This window comes from Perca fluviatilis, chromosome 5, assembly GCF_010015445.1.
Source record: "Perca fluviatilis chromosome 5, GENO_Pfluv_1.0, whole genome shotgun sequence".
In the NCBI taxonomy this organism is placed as follows: domain Eukaryota; kingdom Metazoa; phylum Chordata; class Actinopteri; order Perciformes; family Percidae; genus Perca; species Perca fluviatilis.
Genome location: NC_053116.1, coordinates 6925253 through 6949703, shown reverse-complemented (window position 1 = coordinate 6949703; position 24451 = coordinate 6925253). Strand labels below are relative to the sequence as shown.

The window sequence follows — 24451 nt, the reverse complement described above, 5'->3', positions numbered from 1 at the left end:
ACCAGGAACTGTTCACTTCTCTAAATGATGGAGTCCCTCCTCCAAACACATCACACCCCCTCTACTCTCCTCCACTGTTTATTCTTTATTACAGGTCCTATGGCATGAAAATTTCACTTTATGAGGTTTTTTTAACATTAATATGCGTTCCCCCAGCCTGCCTATGGTCCGCCAGTGGCTAGAAATGGTGATAGGTGTAAACCAAGCCCTGGGTATCCTGCTCTGCCTCTGAGAAAATGAAAGCTCAGATGGGCCGATCTGGAATCTTCTCCTCATGAGGTCATAAGGAGCAAGGTTACCTCCCCTTTCTCTGCTTTGCCCGCCCAGAGAATTTGGTCCGCCCATGAGAGAGAAAGAGAGACTTCATGGCTTTCAAACGAGCAAAGTGGTAGTTGGTCAAGGCCACACCCCCTCCACCTTGCCTCCCCCCTCTCGCCTCCTCAATAGCTACAGACACAGAAATGGCACATCCTAAGGAATGCTCATTGTGGGACTGGATCTAGTGGCTGTAATTCTGCACCCAGGCTGAATTTCGGGAAGGAGAATTCAGATACAGTATTAGGGGACCACTAAGGTCTATATAAAAGAGACTTCAGATACAGTATTAGGGGACCACTAAGGTCTATATAAAAGAGACTTCAGATACAGTATTAGGGGACCACTAAGATCTATATAAAAGAGACTTCAGATACAGTATTAGGGGACCACTAAGGTCTATATAAAAGAGACTTCAGATACAGTATTAGGGGACCACTAAGGTCTATATAAAAGAGACTTCAGATACAGTATTAGGGGACCACTAAGGTCTATATAAAAGAGACTTCAGATACAGTATTAGGGGACCACTAAGGTCTATATAAAAGAGACTTCAGATACAGTATTAGGGGACCACTAAGGTCTATATAAAAGCATCCAAAGAGCACCATGTCATGGGACCTGTAAGTGTTTTCTTTAATCTGTGAGTTTATGTCTGATTTTACATTATAACTAGACTTGGTTGTATCTTTAAGTGGGAAGTCATATTTTTTTTAATCAACGTATGACTATAAAATCTCTACCTTGTTAACACATTTTTGAGTCTTATATTGAGTCTTTTATGTTTATTCTTTTTTTTATCTACCAGTTTAACCAGTATCAGCTTTTGTGTTTTAAAATGTGTTTAGGCATTGTTTTTTAATTATGGCTGCCTGTCATGCTTTCAGCAGGAGGGAGCTGATATCGTTTGAGTTCACCATCCTGGTTGCCCTGGAGATGGCGCTCTACCTCCCCGAGAGCAAAGTCATGCCACATTACAGGAAGCTGGTAGCCTGACAAGCCAGACCCACATCCAGATGTTGAGTCTGGGAACTCACCATTGACAGGGCTCAATCCGAGGGGCGGGATAAACGGTTGTCTTTCAAATTCCCTCTGCACGATAGCGCCACAACCAGGCAGAGCAACAAAGAAGGAAGAGAAGCTAGTTGATAGATTAAACTTTTGCCGTATCTGGTCGGCAAAACTCCGAACACATCTTCCTTTTTAAGAATGACTTCTGTGCCGTTCTTTGTTCTTTTCTCAAAGAAATTCTTAACTCCAAGTCTTCCAGAAGACCGCTGTTCCCAGCAGCAGCAGCCATAAGCCCTGCCCACCAACTCTATACACGATGTGATTGGCCTGACCAGAGTTTGGTTTTTCCAGCTCGCAAGTCAACGGAGAGTGCCTAGACCCCCCTGTCTGCAAAATAATTTTGCTGCCGCTAGGTTGCGTCTAGATTTCTAGGCTAGGAAGCTGGTGCAGCAGCAGCAGTCCTAGCACTGACCCCAAATCAAAGACCGAACAGTAAATCATGTTCTCAGAGTACAGATCTGTCAATTAACTGTCTTACAAGGCTCAAGGCTTGTAGAAACTAAAATCCAAACTTCTAGATTCAGACTGACCAATAGAAATAAAACACTGGAAAAGCACTAAAAGGAGACAGACATTAGGCAGGATTAAACCTAATGCTTCAAAAAAGCAGAAGTTAATACACTTGCTTCTCATTGAAGTAATCTGATCCTTGTGCACAAGATTATTGTATTTTGCAATATCATTCACTAAAGCTTGTTATTAACTTTAAATGGACGAATATTGAGTCTTATTTTGAATCATGAGTCTATTTCTCTGATCTACCAGTAAACGAACACTATTCAGTGACCATAGAATTGGAGTCAGATTAAGTCTGGCCTTTTTAGGGCCAGACCGGTCATCGGTCACATGAAGACGGTTTCCCTGATTCTCCACTGGGCATGTCTGTGCTGTGTTCCACCTGTGCCGCGGTTTTGTTCCATCTTCAGCCACGCACCATACCACACCCAGAGTGTCTTGCTGCCCGACTCGCAGATTTTATTATCTCTGGAAGTACTTTACAGAACAATCCTGTGTCTATTAAGCTAGTATCTACCTTACACTCCAAGCACTCCTGCAGTTAAACCCCATACCATCTCTTATTATATGTTATAAAAAGGATCTCTTATGTCTTTCCAAGATGAATGTCTTGTTTTCTGTGGTGTTGTAGAGGAGACGTATACAATGTTGGGGGGTAACTTTTGGTAAACACTTCACTTCCTGACTGGCTGTCCAAACGTCCTGCCGCGCATCTTTAGCGGACCGGAGCGGGGAGCTGGTTCACGCACATTTCTAGGACACGCCGCGGTGCAGCTGGTGGATTATCAAACATTGACTTGAATGGCTGTGATCGCTCGAGGGGTACGCAACGCCTCCGGAACGCAGCGCAGATGCACCTGGATAGTAGGAGTTCCTATTCTGCCTGTCCTTGGATCCAGGGACTGAAACAGGCAACTGTATCTTCACCTGTCTTCTGTATTTTGACCTCCTGTCTTGTTCTCCTGTTTCCTCCCTCTTGCTGGGTTGGTGTGAAGGATCAGCAGACTGCTGCTCCCTCTGGTGGCCACAGAGAAGCAGTGCGTCCCTTTAGAGAAAATGCTGTGATGGAACCAAGTAGTACAGATAAAACCATCCCTGTTATCATTGTCTCTACTGCAGCGATAGCTGCATGGCTGAATCTCACCTCGCTTGCTTCCCTTCCTTGGGTCTTATAGTCCGTCTCCCACCGAGGAAGCATGGGAAAATCCTGCGAGGATAGAGGAAATGAGGAAATGTGTTTTAGAGGAACGAGACGTCCTTTTCTTCTGAAGTGTCCCGAGAATTTCTCAGCTGTATGGGCGGAGTTAGCAACGGCTTTCAGCTGCACAGCTTCCAGGAAGGCTGCTCTTCTGTATCCTCGCTCATAGCTCCTCAGAGATCCCTCCTCCATCCTCGATAATAGCTCCTCAGAGATCTTCTCCTCCATCCTCGCTCATGGCTCCTCAGAGATCCCTCCTCCATCCTCGATAATCGCTCCTCCGAGCTCTATCCTCCATCCTCGGAGCAGGAATAAGAGCTTTGAGACGGCCCTTACGAAAGAGGGCCAGAACCACTTCTGTTTCAGCCGAGGAGCGAGGAGATATCAAATCAGGGAAGTGAGATTCAGCTATTGTCTCTACTGCAGCTCCTTCTGTCTTCATATCACTGTGGCATCCTGGGAAATAAGCTTCCCCATCCTGTTTGCTTCTTTGAGGTCACATAAACACTGTGTCCCATTGCAAAAGTGGCAGCCTTCTTTTGCCCAAGGTTAAAGGGACGCAACCAGGGTTTCCTTCTGAGGGTCTTTAATGTCCCAAAGAGCCGGGAATCCTTTTGATACGATGTTAAATCTTGAACGCAACTCTGCTGATGTCACGCCGCAGCAGAGGCACGATGGATGCAGGATGGAACATCAGGATGGAACTTTAGGGAAGTTCCTTGTAGGAGAACTGAAACAATTAGTTGATTGATGGAAAATTAATTGGCACGTATTCTGATAATTTGCTTAAATTCACTGATTCCAGCTGCTCAAATGTGAACATTTGATGCTTTTCTTTGTACTGCTGGTTGGACAAAACAAGCAGTTTCAATATGCTAACTTGGGCTGTGAGAAATTTTGATTTCCATTATTTTGACAGGCCAAAAAATCAATTCATTGAAAAAAGAAATGACGGATTCATGATTAATTTAATTCAGGGTTAAAAAACAAAGCAATTGCAGCTGTAAAAACAGACTGAAAAGCCCTGACACGGACACACCAGCTCCCACACGGTACAACAGGCCTAACCACGGAGATTATTCTGGGATGTTTGGGACTTCAGACGTCCTCATTCTGTCTGCACTGTGGAGCAACATCAACTACCAAAAAGACCTTTCTGTTCATGAAAAACTACTTTTCACTCAAATATTATTTTTTCTGTTTTTACGGTATCATAAAGGGACAAATATTTAACCAAACGGAGGCCTCAGACAGGATGTTTGTGCCTGTTTTTCCTCCATGTTGCACCAGAAAAACTGCTGTCAGGACACCATGGAACATTTGATCTCCTTTACCCAAAAAACAAAGTGGGTATTTTCTTTTAAAAGTGGTTACCATTGGTTACCATGAGACAACGGCAAAACCATGTAGGGCCTCTGTTGTTTTTGCACTTTGCCTTTTTGCTAACTATGGTTAGAATATTTTTCTACGGTAAATGTGTGAAGTATGTTATTGTATATAACAAAAAGGCTGTGTCATTGACATGTATTTATTGTTAATAATCCTCCAGATGAAGAATCGTGTTTTGAACTGTCAGAGCTTGTGATGCATCTTCACACCACATCACTGAGTTGAAAACAATGTTTTGGATTTTAAACATAATTCTTCATCTTGAGGTTTCACATCAACGTTGTTCCACTGATGTTATTTTCTCTGGCGTGTTAGTGGAGTATGGTTATTTCAAACTAAATGTATTCTGAGCCTCTGACTGGGCCAATCATCTGAATCCAAGTAGATACACAGCGCTCAGTGGGAAAGATGGAGAGACCGTTAAGTTAGCCTGCTGAACTAACTAACTGATCCACTGATCATTTAAAGAGCCCCTATCATACTCCTTTTCAGCGTCATATCTGCTCTGATTGGTCCGCTGGCCCACTCTGTTGTGATTGGTCAACAAAATTCAAACAAGCCACTGGGTGGGGCTGTGCTTGCTCAGATGGGCAACACAGATAAAAAACTGGCCGGCTTTCTCAATCAGTGACATTTCAAACAGGAATGTGGGCGAGGCATTTTCAGGCAGAGAAGAAGTGCTCTCTGTGGGAGAGGAAGCTCCATTTTGAGTGAAATGTGTGTCTTTGTACTTTATACATCTATTACATACACTAAACTCATTAAAAGATGGGAAAAATTCAAAAAAGCATAATAGGGGATCTTTAAAGCAAATGAATGTTTGCTGGTTTTAGCTTCTCAAATGTGAGGATGTGAATATCTTTAGACAGATGATTAAATACAACAAGAAATTTGAATACAGGGGACTTAAGACGGGCATTTTTACCATTAACTTTTCACTGATAAAATGATGAATTGACTGCAGATTGCCAGATAATAGAAATGCTACCTAGCTGTAGACACTGTAAACTGGGATGTACAGGCAAGTTTCAAAAGTCTGCTAGTTGTTTTTTGTAAATCTGTACCGGTAAACAAACCAGCGGCTGCCTGAAAGATGGGAAATGACGCGCAAAAAAAAAAGTTGTGGCACTTGTGTTTCTTTTAACGATGGGAGTTTAGGTCTCAGTTTTCTATCCTGCTCTAATTAAGGTAGTGAAGAAGAACCCAGCGCTGCACAGTTTGCACAGAGACACTCCAGAGCAGAGGTGTATATTTATATTGTTATCTTTGTGGAAAAAGTAAATTTTTGGCAAGAAAAAGGCAGAAATTTATGAGATATGAAAGATGGTAAAAGAAGCCCTCTTACTATATAAATAGATGTTGCAATAAGAAGATAAGTTTGAGAGTTAAAACAGCACATGATGGTCCAAAGTTTTCTTCTCTACATTAGAGATTTATATTTATTCTATGCAGCTTTTATTCTGTCATCCTCCTCCTTCGGTGTGTTTACCTGAAATGTGCCACAGCATTGATTTCCACCTCCGTTATTTAAAACTCACGTGTTGTTTAGTTGTTTGTATCGAGTAATTATCATTTATTTCTTCTTTTAGCTCTATAAGGTTGTCAAAGGGAATTATTATGGGCGAGTAGCGCAGCAGGCTTCACAGGAAGTTGATGTGTGTAAATATGATTTCTGTAGTTTTGGGTTCAGCTGCTGTTGCCACTCGCAGCGATAAAGATGATAACAATAGCGGGTAGGGACATTAACTTGAGAGAAGAGTAGTATAAATATTTTGTAATGTGAAATCTATCAGCCTGTTTGCAGTGACTTGTACTGACTACACTGTAGGGCTGGGTAATATGGAGAAAATCAAATTTCACGATATTTTTGACCAAATACATCAGGGGTGTCAAACATACGGCCCGTGGGCCAGAACCGGCCCCCCAAAGGCTCCAATCAGGCCCACTGGATGACTTGGCAATGTGTGAGAATTGCAGAGAAGTAATTTATTCCAATTACCAAATTCACCACTTAAATCTCAAAGAATATACGAGTCCTTTTTCTGTAAATTTTTTACCACATAAATCTTTTAAAGAATATTACCCATCTCTCCTGAGTCCGTAACATTATTTTTTTTTTTCATACAATGGCCTTAGAACGCTGTCGAGGTAGAAGCAACTTGTGTTTGCCAACATCAAGCTGACAAGAAACTCTGTGGCAGATAAAGTTTCTGATCTTTCTGGAGTGGTATACTGGTCTGGCCTAGTGTTAATTTCGTCAGACGAGACAAGACTAAATATGTTCGTCAACGACCTTTTTTTACATGACTAAGACGAGACGATGACGAGACTGCGTCAATGTCCAAAAACGCTGACTAAGACTAAATTAACATGCATTATTGTTGACGAAAAAAGACGAGACTACAGTTTTTGCATAAAATTAAAACTAAGATAAAATCTCTCTTCATTTTCGTCTACAATCGTCTCTACTTTTTCATCATAAGATAGAATATTCAGCTGTTACTAGGGTTGGGTACCAAGACCCGGTGCCTTAACGACCGTTATCTACCAGATCAAATAGCAACATGGATTTCGGTGCCACAAAATGTACGACAGTTTGCAGCTGCCGTTGTCTGAAAAACAACATATATATTGTGTTCACTTGAAACACGCCTCTCCAGCTTCGTGCTGCATTCAAAGTTATTGTAAAATATGGAGGCTGATGGGACTGATGGTGAAGAAGGTCTGAGAGGAGAGGTTGGAGCTGTGAAACATTAAAAACACGATCAAACAGTCAGATAGTGATTGTAGAGATCCAAAGAAGTGGTGATGATCAGATGCTCCCTGCAGAGAACTCTGTGCTAACATCCATGTGTTTTAATCCCACAGCTAAATGCAGAAGGTCATCAATGGGTTTGGTGCAACAAGATTCCAATCAGCTGCAGTGTGGGACCGTCTGAGTTCATCACATATTTTACACATCAACTGTTAAAGGAGCATTTATCAGAGTTCACAATGATGAAAATATGCAGCTCTAAATACAACTGTTAGACTAAACATGTTGAGTTATTTGAAACATCAGCAGCTGTCAGTGAACAGTTAATAACATGACTCTCAGTAGAAACTCACCATCTGTAACTCGGATCTCAATCTCCTGGTATGATGGTGAGGATGAGTAAAATCTGAATAAACCACATCTGTACTGTCCTGAGTCAGACTGAGTCAGGTTTCTGATGCTCACATACAGAATTATTTTAGATACTGGAAAACCTCCTTCTATATATTCAATGCTGTATCTGCCTCTCTGAGCTGTGTCCTCTTCTGTGTCAATGAGAATGTCTCCATCTCTACATTCGTCCTTACAGAAGATTCTCCTCTTTCCAGAGGAAGTGAAGGAGCATCTAACTGTGATGTCTCCTCCTTCGGTTCCTGTACTCTCGATGATTTGTGCATTGATGAGACCAATGTTTCCATCCTGCAGTGCTGTTAAAAAGATGAACAATAAATAGTTACTATCTGTACTTCCTGTAAGATGTTGCAGTCTGATTTGTTTCACATTTCCATAAATCATACATAGATCCCCACAGTCATACTGGGAGCTGCCCAGTTCAACCAGTCTGTGACTGAGGGGTAACAGTTTAAAACAACAGAGATCTGGATTCTTTCAGATTTCAAGCATTAAAATAATCTCACAGTCGGACTCTGATTTAATGTTCCCCAGAGAATAAAAACAACTCAAAAAGCAATGAAGTGATTCAGTCAACAATAATGAAACACATGGAAACATTATAATAGAATAAAATGTCAACATGCAATGTCAAAATAAAAAAGGAATTAAAAACAAGATGTATTCATAAACTGTAGTTTAGAAAATGCTGTTAGACTGTTGAGCTGTGCCTTCCATGTTTCTCTGTGTTTCTCCTCTGTAAGATGGCATTCATTCATTTAAAATGAAGTAGTTTATTAGGTAGTTTCCTTTTTTGTGATCAATTTCTTTTGAAACCAAAGTGTTGGGATGGTTACAAGTTTGTTGAGCCTCACAGAAAATCAATGAGTGGTATCTCATCTCATTATTAAAAGAAAACATAAAGTCAGAGCCTGTACTGGTGAGTTGATCACCTTCCTTCCTCTTTCCTCCCTTCCTTTCTCTCTGTGAACCTCTATAGGTTTAGATCTGGAGTTTCCTGTGATGTGAAGCTACAACAAACTGTAGTCAGGGGGAAGCAGCAGAACTATTTCCTCTGTTACAGTTAGAATACAACATTAATAACTGCGTAGAAAACAAGTACAGCACAACAACAGGCACAGGTCCAAAGTGAATTAGATTAATAATAAATAAAAGGTTAACTAATACCCAGCAGTATGTAAAGTATTTAAAATGAGCTCCACCTTTCCCAGCTGCGATATTAAAGTGATAAACACACGGATGAATCAATAATTATAATATTATAATCTGCATAGTGAGAACTTTCACTTTTGGTACGTAAAGTACATTTTGATTATAATACTTGGTAAAAATGTTAATGCAGTATCAAGTTTCTAACAGTGTATTTCTACTATTATTCAGAGTAAAAGATCTAAGTGTGACTATCACCACTCATCACATCCTGTTTAACCACAGAAACCAACATGATGTTGGACTAATAAAAGATGTGTTATAACAGAGTTTACTCGTGATAAACTGTTTCCCTTCTGCTGCAAAGTTGAATTGACTGACTGTAAATGAATTAAATAAAGAACAATTTCAGAGTAAAAAGAGACAGAATGATAGAACTAGAAGCTGAGTTTACTCACTGAGGAAGAAGAAGCAGATCAGAGACTGACAGACGTTCATGTTGGAGGATCTGATGGTTTAACGCTGCCTCTCTTTCTTCTTCACTGGTAAACCAGGAACTGTTCACTTCTCTAAATGATGGAGTCCCTCCTCCAAACACATCACACCCCCCCTCTACTCTCCCCCCTTTTTTCGTGGTTGGCATTTTAAGAGGCATTAATGACATATTTATGTCTACACTGCTAAAACCCACAGAGATTCCTCGATTTATAGGTAGATATTTCTGTCTACACTAAAAAAAAATCTCCATCTTTTTAAATAATTTTTGTCATTTGTCTTTTTTTCACGTAAAGAAACACACTGCAGTCCTGCCTACCTGGAGCAGATGACCAATTATAGAAGGCCGGCTTAGAGTTGCATAACACTTAAAGGGTAACTACAGTTTTTTTCAACCTGGGCCCTGTTTCCTCATGCATTTGTGTCTAATAGACTGATGTGTCAAAAAATCTTTGAATTTGGTCCAGTATTGAGAGAGATCACAATGATAGGCGGCGTGCACCGAGCTACAATGTAACTAATTAATAATGGGCATTGTTTGTGCAGCCTTGCTTTTTACACCCACGCTCTCTTGACAAAAAGTGTCCAAAATGGGATCTGATACTCGTAGGCATGTTACAAACACTTTTAGTAGCAATCTGAAACTGTCGATACCAAAATAATTGCAATAAATCGCTCATTACTGGACCAAATTCAAAGATTTTTTTTCCAGGTTGAAAAACGGTAGTTACCCTTTAACTGAGAGTAGAAAAAACTGTTGAAACTGGAGCGTTCAAAACAGTTGGAAATCTGAACGTTTTAGCTCACGGTCATGTCTCTGAAATACGTTTACCTCATTCTTTAAAATCCAACATTATGACATTATAGATATGACAGGAAATACGTAAAAGCAAAATAGTTGATCTAACATGAGTTTTTGTATTTTCTGAACAGAATAAGGCAGTGATGATGTAGATGCGGTAGAATGCAGTAGAATAAGGGAAAAGTCACATATCAGCACAGGCTGATGTTTTTATGTCTTTTTCTTTAAAACTTGTTTTGTACTCAAGAAAAATATAATTCATGTAACATATTCATACTGTAAAGCATAACAAAACAATGAACTATTAAAAGTTCTTCCAGTCTGTAGAAATGGTTCAGTCATTTCTTCCCACATTTCATCTGAAAACACTAACCAATAAAATAGACCTCAATAAGAAGCACTGAAGATTCTAATAAAGTTGTGAGATGATAACAGTAGATTTTGGAACTGTATTTAGTATTCATTCTGTTTTATAGAGTCATCTCAACAACAATACATTGCCTTCACTGTTATCTCTTATTTCCTCTTTAGTTTTTATTGTGACTGTCTGATTTCTTCATCTTATTTAGATTCCTTGGCATCTGCTTTAAGAATTTTTGTTTACATCCTGGTGTCTGATTATTGTCATTTACTCTCTTTATGTTGTTATATAGTTTCCTATATGGTTTTTATTGCACTTAATTTCACCTTTTTTAGATGAACTGAAATTTGAATTTTCATCTCAGTCAACTACTTTGATATTCCACTGATGTTTTCTGCTATTTTTTAAGTAGAAATGCAAACTGTTTGCTGGTTCCAGCTTCTCTAATGGGAGGATTTTATGGTTGTGTTTGTCATAACTGAGATTAAACTGAATATGTGGAGATTTTGGACTGTTGGTTAGACAAAACAAGACATCTGAAGGCATCATGTTGGGCTGTGGGAAATTATAACAAACACCTTTAATTATTTTCTGACATTTTATAGACAAAAGAATTAAGCAATTAATCAAGAAAATAAATATCAAATTCAATATCAATAATAAAAATAATCATTAAGTTGCAGCGTTAAAGCAGTAGTGCGTAACTTTTTGATATTACTGTGATGAACGTCCGTTACATTCAAGCCATTGCCAAATGAGTTGCTACAAAGCTAATTAAGACTATCAGCTCCACACAACTCTCTCTGGATTTCTCAGTATGACTATGTTCAGAAGATTGTGTTGTCTGGTGACTTTCCTGCAGAAACTTGAGTGAAGATAATGACCTCTTCTGAAGAGTCCATCATGTTTTTGTAATCCTCCGTGTCTCCTTGGTTACTAGCAACTATGTGGAGGAAGTGTGGGGGGTGCGCGATCACGGAAGGCTTGTATCATGTGCATGCACCGACAGTGTTGTTGTCATTACTTAAAGCTGTTTCATGCTTCTTGCGTTCAGCGCGATCGGCGAGGACCGGACGGTGATATGACGCAAACGCGGCCTGGGCGACTGTGAGGGTCTGTGGAGGGTCTGATCGCCGAGCCACGCACCTCCAACATTTTGCAACAATGCGGACGCGGTCGCATGATTGGCTACAGGAGAGAAGAAGTCTGTTATTTGAGACGTTTTCACCGCAATCAGTATGAAAGACCAAATGGTTCGCGCTGACCATGCACGCAGCGCCCCGACCGTGCTGAACGCAAGAAGCATGACTCAGCTTTTAGAATTCCTCATGTGGTAGAGATAAATTACGCACTATAGCTTTAAATGAAACTTTTTTTCTTTTTCTTTTTGACAACAGTTTTGACCAAATAAGTTCAACAGTCAAAACAAAAAGATATGAATACTGATTTCCAGGAGAAATGAGTTTCAGTCTGACTTGAGGTTAATAATGTATCAGGATGTAATTGAGTGCTGATGTCTGTGAGTACTGCTGCATCACCACCTGGGGGAGCCATTGACCAAAAACACACAGGTGGTTGGACTAGAAGAACAGCTCTCAACTCTTTGATTCACATATTATATTATTTCATCTCATTAATTCACTTATTTTCACTAGTGGACTACAGTATAAAGGCTTTTCAAAGTAAAGTGGAGAATTAAGTGAGCGCCTCTGGGGGGCCTCACGCCTCTGGGGTGCCTCGTGCCTCTTGGGGGGCATGTTTGCAATCATGCATTTTTTTTTTCTTTTATCACCGATTTCACAAACACTGGAGTACAAAGACTTTATTGCTGAGTTTGCGGGCAAGAAGGCAAGGAAAGTGCCTTTCACTTCATCCAGCATGGTAAGTCAGAGTCTTTATAAAGCTATAGAAAGAATATAACGTGACATGCAGCTGAGCTGCCATGCTGTAGGTCAGACGGCCTATTATTCTGACAGCTAAATAGTCTGCTATCTCTCTTAACATCAAAATAAAAATACAACTATCTCTGTGGCAATGCCAATTATCCTATCTATTTTGGTATATTATTCAGTACCATGGACAGAGGTACGTACACATGCACACACAGCAAGGCACACTAGAACATGGAAACACACACACACACACACACAATATGCCTATTATCACTTTATTTTTGATGACAGATGGGATGAGTTATATTTTGAATGTGCACAAAGTTTGGAACATGAGCAGGATTCTTGCTCAAACACATCTGAAATATTACAGTCCAGTAGTTTATTAATTTATTAAAATTAATTAATTTGTCATTGAGGTGAATAATTGTCATATGCACATTTAAGGAGGTTACTTCCCCAACAAAAGACGCAAAACAGGAAGGAAGAGTAAATGATGCCTAGGCTACGTGTGTGCTGACTCAGATATAATTAGAAAAGTCGATCCAAACTATGGTTTTATATTTTGAATTGTCCCGTTAGTTCTTTACATAAAGACCAGCATAAATTGATTCAGAAAAAGGTAGAAATATTATAAACCTTTTCTGGGGGAGGACCCCAGACCCCCCGCATCATAAGTCACCACACAGATCTGGAAACAAAACCTTGGCCTTTGCGTTGCCAGGCCAGTTATGATTAGGCCAAATGTTGGTGCCATCTAACTAACATCTACAAAGTGGCCAGCTACAATCAACATGCACTGGCTATTAACAAGCTAGGCAAGCCAATCGCTGTTTTGCATTGCATTAAGTTTATTTAAATGGTCCAGGCTAAGCCACGAACCTCCTCAAGTCATCATCATTGGTGTTGTATTTAAGAGAGAGTAGAGTAGATGTGGTCTGGATCCAGACTCTGGTAGGTGGAGTCTGCACGGGTGGAGAGTGGAGGACAGTTCTCATAGAGGTCAATCTGAACACAAAAATACAATCACAAATACAGAAACAGCAACTTAATATGAAATTGTGTGATGTGAAAGCAGAAGTTGTCAACATTAAATATTTGTACATGAGAGGGAAACAGAAGCTGTGCATTTATCTGCATTTTGGAGGAGTGTTCGGGTCAGGGTTAGGTATTAGGCATTAGGTAGTGAATGTTTGGAGCATACTGAGTAAAGAGAGAAGTAGACTATGCTGCTGTGGTTTGAGAGGTTTCTGTTGACACTTTGATACTTCTTTCCCCTGTTAAAAAGAACAGCTGACCACAGCTGTTCTCAGTCCACTCTTTATTCTTTATTAAGTCTTTTCTTTCATCTGTGAGTTTATGTCTGATTTTACATGAAAACGAGACTTGGTTGTATCTTTAAGTGGGAAGTCATATTTTTGTAAAATCAATGTGTGTATATAAAATCTCTACCTTGTCAACACATTTTTGAGTCTTATGTTCATTCTTTTTTTCTTCTTTTTTTATCTGCCAGTTTAACCAGCTTCAAATGATCAACTTTTTTCAAAAATCTGTTTAGGCATTGTGTTTTAATTGAAAAAAACTGAGAAACTGATACTTTACGCAACATGAAGATTATGATTTATTATAATTTTAAAAGTTGTTACAGCTTTGTGTCTATTGAAACTCTACAGTAATAATTGGTACAGTGTAATCCCTAAATGTCCTCTCATAATTCAAGTGTTGAAGCCTTAGCAAGCGTTCAGACTGAAAACAGACCTGCATTAAAATGCATCGTGCTGATGTAACAATAATGATTACTGCTAGAAAACTACCAATGTTCAATTCACACAATGTTCATGAATATGTAAATTACCATTGTCTATAGTATCAGAAGATCTGGAACTTAAAGTGCCCATATTATGAAAAAAAACACACTTTTTATGGGATTTGGGGTGTTATTTTGTGTCTCTGGTGCTTCCACACGCATACAAGCTTTGAAAAAAAACAACCATGCTTTTTTGAGTGAGATACAGTTTCTGAATGTGTCCTGCCTTCAGTCTCCTGGTGAGCTGGTCAAAATCTGCATGGCTTTCTACGTCACTAGCCAAGATAGGGGCTAACTGTTAGCATGTTAGCGCTAGCATGCTAGCTTGTTCTAAATGGCAAAACACTGCTACAACACACACAAATTCACCCTAATCTACAAAATAAATTGTAAAGAACTACTTACACTTTAAAAATTGTACAGGCCATTGTATTGTATAGGCCATGATGACTGGATCATAATTTTACAACACATGTGCAGCATTCAGCAAACGTGCTGAATGCACACAACACAACCAAATGCATAGACGCACTGCAAATACACACAACACAACCAAATACACAAACGCGCTGCAAATAAAAAACGATGCAAAATGAAAAGCACACAAACCCCGAAAACAAATGCACCCCTTCCCCGTGGGGTCGAAAATCAAGCTGTTCCACTTAGCTGATCCCTCTAGAGGCCTGGAGAACTTCCGTTGCGTAATCTGGATGCAGCAATTTTTTTGTTGCATTTGCTTTCGGGGTTTGTGTGCTGTTGCCCATGTCGCCCACCGTAGATTCAGCACCTAAACACATCCACTATAGTTTGAAAAGTACATAATAAATACCGTAATAAATAATTTAATATATATCGGCTATGAGAACATATGCATTTCTTCAAAAGCAATAAACACATAGAGCTAATAAAAATTTTTATCTTCAAAAAAAAAAAATATATATATATATATATATATATATATATATATATATATACACATTTATATAATGTGAGCTGTAATTGACATAGTTTCCCCCAATAACAATAAAAACAGATTTCTTTGAGTGAAGGTGACTCATTCAAAGCCCTTTGTGTCCCCTGTTGGCTCCTGAGAGAGTAAATGTGGCGCTGACAGCGTTGAAGCTACAGCTGATGTAAAGTAACAGTAGAGTACAGAGGAGGTGAAGCGTCTTGGGCGTGGCTGCCGGCCGAGCTGGCTTCTAGCCGAGGAACAGAGTAGACCACGTTATCTGCGTCACCACAGGGGGCGCTGTGCAGCGAGGCAGCTGTACCGTTGGGAAGATCCAGCTCAGAGTAGGTGAGGTCACTCCAGTCGTCTTCAGTCTGCAAGAAAACACAAAGCTCAAACTTTATCACCTGACTTTACTCGCCTGTTTCTTCACAAGAGCATCATTTCAGCGTGAGCTGCTTCATGTAAACTGTTCACAGGGTTTTATCTCTGAATCTATTGTTTAACATGAATATCTGTATCAGTCACACCTTTTCCTCCCTCTTTCTGTTCACACTTCCTCTTTCTCAATGGCTTTAGATACAGTACAGTATGATCACAAACTGGCCTGGTTCCTGTTCCTCAATAGGTTGCTTTTTTCTCTTGATGAACAAAATAGACAGAGGGAAGTCCTCCTCCAACTATATTGATTTATCTTAACATATGAAAACATTAACTCATTTAAAACCCTTTCTTTGTCCACAATCTACAAAGTCCAAAAATCTCTCTATTCTGACTGCAACAAAAAAGTCCTCTGCTGTACAATAACATTTTCATTTGTCTCAGACCACGTCTCAAAACCTCCATCCAAACATAAAAAGGCAAATTAACATTATTACATGACTCATGATCATCAAAGATAGGTAGGTGCTTATGGAATGCCGTTTTATTCAAAATTAAATAAATGAATACTAGGGCTGTCAATCGATTAAAAAATGTAATTGAATTAATTACATACTCTGTGATTAATTAATCGAAATTAATCGCATACATAATTAACGGTGCCTGAACCAATACTTTTTAAGAAAGTAAAAAAAGAAAAGAAAAACGAAGGGTACTAAACAACAGTCGGTGACATTAAAGAAGGGCTTGTTTATTGCTAAGGCCATATGGTCAAAATTAAATGATTTGATAATAATCTATAACAATAACAATAACTTATTTCACTAGTAAATTGCTGTTGAACGACAAAAACAACCACCAGATGGGAAAAGGACATTTACAATAACTTCAAATGCACCACGAAGCTGTAGTTTACCAGTTTCATTGAACGCACCGTCTGTGTTGTTTTTCCGACGGCAGCTGCAGATGGTTAGCCTAGAAATTAGTGATGTGACAACCGGCTCTTTTACGCGAGTCGGTTCAACCGGACGGTTGTTGGTTGGCGAACCGAGTCTATAGATTCGGTCAACGGTTCACGTGCCTGAGGCTGCGGCACCCGGCTACTCCCGGTCTCGGCAGTAGCCGGGTGCCCGCCCGGTCTGCTCGTGACAGCCTGTAACATTCACTTCTCTAACATTTAACTTAACATAACTAAGATAACGTGTGTATTTGTATGTGATGCACTTCCCAATCAATAATGTGTGAATTTCCGAACACATTCACCTAAGATGCATCAGAAACAAGGCTTGGTTAATAACTCCAACTTGCCGAGAACCGTTAGACAAACCGTTTGCTTATATACTCGAGCGGTTGTTATGGGTTACATTCGGTCTCGACTCGGTCTCGCACTAGCCGGTGCCCCCCCGGTCTGCTCGTGACAGCCTGTAACATTCACTTCTCTAACATTTAACTTTAATATCTATCAAGATAACATTACGTGTATTTGTATGTGATATAGGCCTAATACATTCCCCTTGGTAATGTAGCATATGAATTTCCATCAACACAATTCTAAAATGCACGAGATAAAGGCTTCTGCTATCGGTTGATAAGTCAAACTTGCCGAGAACCTAGACACCCGTTTGATTACATAGACTCATGCAGTAGCCTACCCTCGGTTACGGTCCTTACGGTCTCCTTGTGACAGCCTAGCCTAGCTACCATGTAGCAACATTCACTTCTCTAACATTTAACTTAACATAACTACCAAGATAACATGACGTGTATTTGTATGTGATGTACTGTACTTCCCCATCGATAATGTGTAAATTGCCGTGAACACAATCCTCTAAGATGCACCAGAAACAAGGCTTGGTTAATAACTCAAACTTGGGAAACCAAGACACCGCTTGATTACATTAGAGTCGGTTGCACGGTAACATTAGAGTCTAGCGGGCCGACCGGTTGCACGGTTACATTAGACCTGAGCGGCCGACCGGGTTGCACGGTTACATTAGACTCGAGCGGGCCGACCGGTTGCACGGTTACATTAGAGTCTAGCGGGCCGACCGGTTGCACGGTAACATTAGAGTCTAGCGGGCCGACCGGTTGCACGGTTACATTAGACTCGAGTGGCTCGAATCGCCAACGTGTTACATTAGACTCGAAAGCGGGCCGACCGGTTGCACGGTTACATTAGAGTCTAAGGGCCGACCGGTTGGTAACGGTTACATTAGACTCGAGCGTCCACCGGTTGCACGGTTACATTAGACTCGAGCGGGCCGACCGGTTGCACGGTTACATTAGAGTCTAGCGGCCGACCGGTTGCACGGTTACATCATGGGTTACATAGCTCATTTCCTGATTGATTCTACCACCACCACTCCAGTCCAGTGGAGGCGCTAATGAGCTAGATTACAACACACACAGTAGCAGAAGAATACCAGCTACACAACGGCCAACCATTGACATATATATAATGCCAACGGCCAACGGCCGAATGAAGTAAAAGAAAAAAACAGGAGTGAGTCGGTTCATTGACGTATGGCACTAGATTCTCCCGGCTCAGTGACACGAGTCGGGTTAATTAACCGGCTCTTCGGTCAGTTCGTCAACACTACTAGAAATCTAGACGCACCCTAGTGGCAGCTGGCTTGTCAGGCTAGCAGATTGTTACATACCGGTGTTGAATCCTCTACAGTAAAACACAGTCAAACTTTACACCGTTTAGCGTTAGCTGTCAGCATTTTAACAGTGTTTAATCCAGCTACTAGCTAGCGGTAGGCTAACGTTAGCTGCTTTCGAGCATAGTGTTAACTAGTGTCACGTGCAGCGGTGTTTGTGTTGCCTGTATCGTCCGTTTCAGAGCATCAGAGAGAAGAGCAGACATATCAGTGGCACCAGATTTCGGTAGCCAGGGTTGGCAGGAAGAAGTAACAAGTAGCTAAATGTTCCAATCAATGATCCAGGCAGCACATTCTCGTCTCCCTCCTTCATTTAACAGTTGAATAGTGGCTAGAACGGCTCAGGGTCAAACGTCAATATGGAATGGATTAATCTGCGTTATTTTGACAGTCCTAATAAATACATAAATAACTGAATAAATACATAAATATGGGAATAAATAAATAAATATGCCTTTGAAATTCATCATGAAATAAATGAATGAGGCAATAAATACATAAATAATTAAATACATTTAATTATTTCATGGTACCTTTATTTCATAAGTCCACATTTAATTATTTCAAGAGACTTTTATTTTCCTAATGCCACATTTGTTGTACATCAGTTAGTTTTCGTTATGTGAGGCAAAGATGAACCTACTTTACTGTTTGGAGGCTTGCATTTGCCCATGTTAAATTGTGATATCACCAGTTAACATGGGCGTATATATTTCTCTCCTATGTTAACCTGTGTTAATTAAAAGTCCAATATATAGATAGAAATTACAACATCATTGCAGTAGTGTGTGTAGATGATGTAGAAGCTAGTTTGTTAATTCTTTTGTCCATGACATCCAAGGTTCGAATCCCAGCTAGATCTCTAGTGCGTTTTTTTTTCTTCGTTTATACGGTATGTGTCGTATTTGTGTGAATAATGCTTAAATGGACATGTATTACACATCAACTGGTGATGTTTTCAGTGATATCCATTATTTGGTCTCACTTGCAAACACTTTGTGAAAATGTGAACCTCTGGCACTCGAGGGGCGGAGGCAGAGCAGAACGCAGGGCAGGGCCTTGTTGAATATTCACAGATTTCATGCAAATATCACCAGTTGACATGATCACCAGCTAAACTGGCACACCGGCCGTCACAAACACACACAAACACACACACACATACGTCCACAGTGCAGCCGGCAGAGGCGGGGGAGAGAGAGATACCCGTTTCTCTTCGGGAGACTTGTTTAAAATATGACAAATATGCTATATACATTAGATTTAGTATTTAGTTCATACTGTTTTGGTGTATTTGTTTTCTGATTTTAACGCTATAAAGACCGTTGCCGTGCTTGCATCACAGTCTTACCAGGCACGGCGCCAGGATTCCAGTTTTGGATGGGCCAGACCAATTGTGGGTGGGCCTTAAATTAAAAACGTTATCAAATCCCTGTTTAACCTAATACAAATGACTGACTAATATACTGTTATATTATATATATTATATGTGCTTACATAATAAAGATTGTTAAAGCTTGATGCTATTTAAATATGTTGTTGCATTGTAAAACGTTTCCGTGCAAAGGACCGACCTATCCGCAATCGCTCTCCTTGGTTCTGACCAAAAGAAGAGCGCTTTGGAATCTCCATTACGCACCATACCTGGCTGCACTATAGCGCATCTCTCCTAACCTAAGGCCTATAGACTGTAAAAGTGGTCAGGAATCTAATATTTCCCCAAAACATAGTTTAGTTCTGCTCGTATAACATGAGGCAGAATATTTCACAATTCTTTTCAATTTGTTTAAGTTTTCAACAATACAAATCAACAACACTGCCCGACAGTGTCAATCAATACTCGGCCACAGAACTTGTTCATTGACAACATCATCTGTCATGTAAAACAAGACTCAAGTTATTTCCTTACTTTAGTGTGATGATTCATGTTATAAACATGTTTAACAAAAATAAATAAATCGCATTAACAAGCCCTTAAGCATTATTGGCCATAACAAGAGAAAACCATGAGGGAAAAACAACTTGACAACAGTAAACTGTTATATAAATAGAATTGCACCTGCAGCTCTGTAGAGAGTTATGAATCGATTATTTTAATCCATATATCTCATATAATGATATAATACAATACAGGCAGAGTAGCCTTCACAGCTCTCCTTCATCTCCAGATTGCAGCGATGACTCTGAGACCGCTCGTGCACGTTTAAGGTACCTTAACGACTCTTGCAACATTGTCCTTTACTGGAAATGATTTTCACATTCTCAGATCACTGGGAGCTAGCCTAGCATACCGACAAGCTACATCCGCTCCCGAACCTCACTGTCTGCTGAACTTGCACAGAAACATAAAAATAGACATGACCAGTTTTTTTAAATTGTTTTTGAAAACTAAACATTTAGACAATTTTAGCACAAATTCTGAGATTATTTGCTGATTTTTAATAATTCTTCACCAAATTATAATGTATTAATTAATTAATGTTTTTTGAAGAAAAGTTTTAGGTGAGCCTGTTGAAAAGTGGGTGGGCCTAGGCCCGTCAGGCCCACCCATAACGCCGTGCCTGGGTCTTACCCCTCCTATAGTCCCTATGGCCACTTGGCCAGTGCGAATGCAAATGGAAAAAAACGGTTTTGGGGGAGAGTAGTTAGTAGAACTGCTTAGAAGTGGACTTTTCACATAACTACGTTCCTGTAACTACTTGGTCAGAAAGTAGTAGGTGACTGTGGGCTGGGCACACTGCCGGTCGTGGTGCTCCGTCAGGTCAGCGCTATAGTTGGTGGTCTAGTTACCCCAGAATAGGTGACTGTGCACTGCGTAAAGAGCACCGCAAACTGCCGGTCGTGTTGCACGCTCAATTCTCCAGCCTTTTTTTGCCCACGGCTCTGTTCTGATTGTGAGAGATAGCCACGCCCCCTGATTTGCATTTAGGAACTTGAAATAAATAGAGAGTGTAATAAATAAATGTGGCATTAGGAAAATAAAAGTCGCTTGAAATAAATAAATGTGGACTTATGAAATAAAAGTCTCTTGAAATAAATAAATATGGACTTATGAAAAAAAAGTACCATAAAATAATTAAATGTATTTAATTATTTATGTATTTATTGCCTCATTTATTTATTTCATGATGTATTTCAGAGGCATACTGATTTATTTATTCATGTATTTATGTATTTATGTATTTATTTATTTATTTATTCATTTAATTATGTATTTATTCATTTATTTAATTGTGAATAAAACGGCATTCCATAGGTGCTAGGGATAGAGAAACAGCTGTGTAAATAAAAACTAGTACCTATCAGCTGCAGCCTGAAGGGGTTTACTAAAACCTAAAACCCTACCAGACTTTTGACTTACTTTCTTCTGAGAAGTGGGTGCAGTGACTAAGCTGTACTCCTCTGTGGTTTCCGCTCCATCTGGTTTGGTGTATTTGGCGTAAGTGTAAACTGTAGACACTTCTACAGGAGGAGATGTGCTCTGTCTGTCCTCTCTGATCTCCTCATACACTCGGTTGGCCTGCAGGAAGAGAACAGGGCTTTGTATTAATATCAGCTGGTTTCTCAAACACTAATGATGCTGAGATGTCCAGATGAACCCAAACTCACCTCTGTGACATTAGAGTACTCAGTTTCCACAGGAGGTTCTGAAAAACATTAGAATAAAGAGATAACTTTAAAAAAAAAACATTTTGTGACTTCATTTAAAATAAGAGCTTTCTAAACTTTCTGGGCAGACCTTAAATGTTCTATATATGGAATTTAAAACATTAAAACAGCAGCAAACAACTAGCCTGTATGCATCCTGAGCAGAAAATGAAGACCCAGTGTGAGTTGTTATCAGAGTTTCTCTGTTCTTAGTTTTGGTAGCCTGGCCGGCCGTGTGCCTGTTAGTACATGTGAGTCCCTCCCTTTAAACTGTTGGCCCTCCCCTTGGTTTTAAAGAGATTTAAATGTGTTTGATGCTTTTTGCGGTCTGGACGGTGTGGACGGTCCCCGTGAACCTCTGGTTCTATTTCGTATAGGCTTCGCCCTCTAAGGCTACGCTATTGGGTTTATCCCTTCGTGCGTGCGCAGTCGTGAAGATTTTCTTTCCCGGCCTTGCGTACAGTACGGGCTTCAACTACGTCCGCAGATACTGTATATATACAGAGCGGACCCATTGTTCATCTCCCACTTTTTCTTCAAGCTAGCAGCATGAAGACAAACTCGACTTCCAGCGGTGTTCGCCTCTGCCCCAACTGCTGGACTGGCTACATCCCGCCGCCGGACCTCCATCCCAGCAACGAGACCTGCCTCGGTGCTGCTCACGCGGGCCCAGCTCTCACCCCCGACACCTCCTGCCAGTTTTGCGCCCGCCTGCCTTCTAAAGAGCTTAACCGGCGGGCAGGCAGCTAGCTAGCATTAACATCCTCGTTTCGCTCCCCTCTTAAGCTTGCTATAGGCTGGGGGGGGGGGGGGGGCGCCCAGGGACACCCCCTTTTTTTTCCTTTTTTTTTTTTACCTGGGGTGGGGTGTGGGGGGGGGGGGGGGGCCCCCCCCCCCCCTTTTTCCCCCCTTTTTTTTTGGCCCTTTTTTGCACTTTTGTACCCAGTAGGCTACTCTCTGGTAATTTAGAAAGTCCAAATTTATATATTAATCAATATGCTGAAATCTCCTAGATTTTGCCACTAGAGGTTTTGACACGTCAGAGCTGCTTTGGTTTTATTTCTCTTTTTTTTATTATTATTACTGATCCAGTTGGTAACTAAGCTTGTATCTTTTTTTGTGAGTGATTTTGAAGCTCCGTGTTTTTCAGATTTTGGCAGAGTGCAGCCAGTAATGAAGGGATAGATGCACCTAGCACTGTAGATTTTGAAGAGACAGAGGGCTTCTCTCTACAGGATCCTGGACCATTAGTGCTTCACCGTGGGTCACAGTGCAAAATCACATGTCTGCAATGCTCATCAGGTAGTGTAACTTGTATCTATCATTAGCTGTATACATAAACATTTACAAATTACTTCTAATGGTAGGAAGAAGACATTTCATACTGGACTGTATTAGGTTGTGCATGTGTTGTGACCACTTTTTTTGTCTTTTTTTTTTGCCTAGCAGTTTTCCTTGGACTAGGGTTGCCCCTAAATCATGGCTGCAGCTGTCGCCGTGGTCCTGCTACACCCTACGCCGTGCAGTTCCCTGCTACGTCCTGTAACGCCCTGCTACGCCATGAACTACTGCAACTACTATTTATAGTCGTAGTTCAATTATCTTTATTGTGACTATTACTGCCACTCAGGGGCGGATTGGCCATCGGGAATACCGGGAACAATCCCGAACGGCCGGTCCATTTCAGGCCGAACCGGCCGGTGGTCAATAAGTTTGTTTTTTTTTTCTTTTTCATACGCGACCGGTGTTCTAACGGAACACCATACCCATCAGAATGGGATACCTTCGGTTAATGCTTATGCGCAGCAGTGAAATTTGTGGGATTGCGCATGCGTTAAATTTAAACCATCATTTCAGCATACCTAAGATTACAAGCGGTAAGTGTTGGTGTATTATATCCAACCCGGTCTCACGGCAGTTCGTGTAAATGGCCACGTTATTCTTAATCTATTGATACGTGTTCACAGAGACGTTTTTCTTGTTTTTTACGTGTAAATGTAACGTTATTTTTTACGTGTAAATGTAACGTTATTTTAGGACTTGTAAATGTAACGTTATTTTTTACGTGTAAATGTAACGTTATTTTAGGACTTGTAAATGTAACGTTATTTTCTCGGGGTAAGGACGCCGGGAGGCGGCCGAAAAGGTCGCTCCATAAGCCGGGAGGTGCCCGCGAGGCGGCCGCTGGGGACCCGCTGGATGAGGTGGCCGGGAGGCGGCCGAAAAGGACGCTCCATAAGCCGGGAGGTGCCCGCGAGGCGGCCCGCTGGTGAAATACATTACTTTACATTTTCGTCTTGTCCACGTAAAAACCGACAAAAACGTCTCCGTGAACACGTATCAATAGATTCAAATAACGTCACAATTACACGAACTTCCATGAGACCGGGCTGTTATATCGCATTAAACAATGGGCTATCAAAACAGCATACCTCTTTTATAAACTGTATTTTTTTTTATTAAACCAGGGGTTATCAAAACAGCATACCCCTATAGAAACTGTATTTTTATTAAAAAATGGGCTATCAAAACAGCATACCCCTTTATAAACTGTATTTTTTTTATTAAACCAGGGTTTATCAAAACAGCATACCCCTTTATAAACTGTATTTTTTTTTATTAAACCAGGGGTTATCAAAACAGCATACC

The 24451-nt window shown here is 40.5% G+C and overlaps 1 protein-coding gene across 3 annotated transcripts in view; it reads right to left on the bottom strand.

Moving 5' to 3' along the window:
* Window positions 1-15155: 15155 nt before the first annotated feature.
* The window catches only part of LOC120558795 (CMRF35-like molecule 8), a 64970-nt gene continuing 55674 nt past the window's right edge, over window positions 15156-24451 (bottom strand). For all 3 annotated transcript variants that reach the window (XM_039800056.1, XM_039800057.1, XM_039800055.1), the window contains 3 exons: window positions 21764-21801; window positions 21516-21674; window positions 15156-15484 (listed from right to left, as the gene is read on the bottom strand). In XM_039800056.1, coding sequence (XP_039655990.1) covers window positions 15284-15484; window positions 21516-21674; window positions 21764-21801 — 398 coding nt within the window. In that variant the 3' untranslated portion in view covers window positions 15156-15283. The remainder of the gene's footprint in view (window positions 15485-21515; window positions 21675-21763; window positions 21802-24451) is intronic.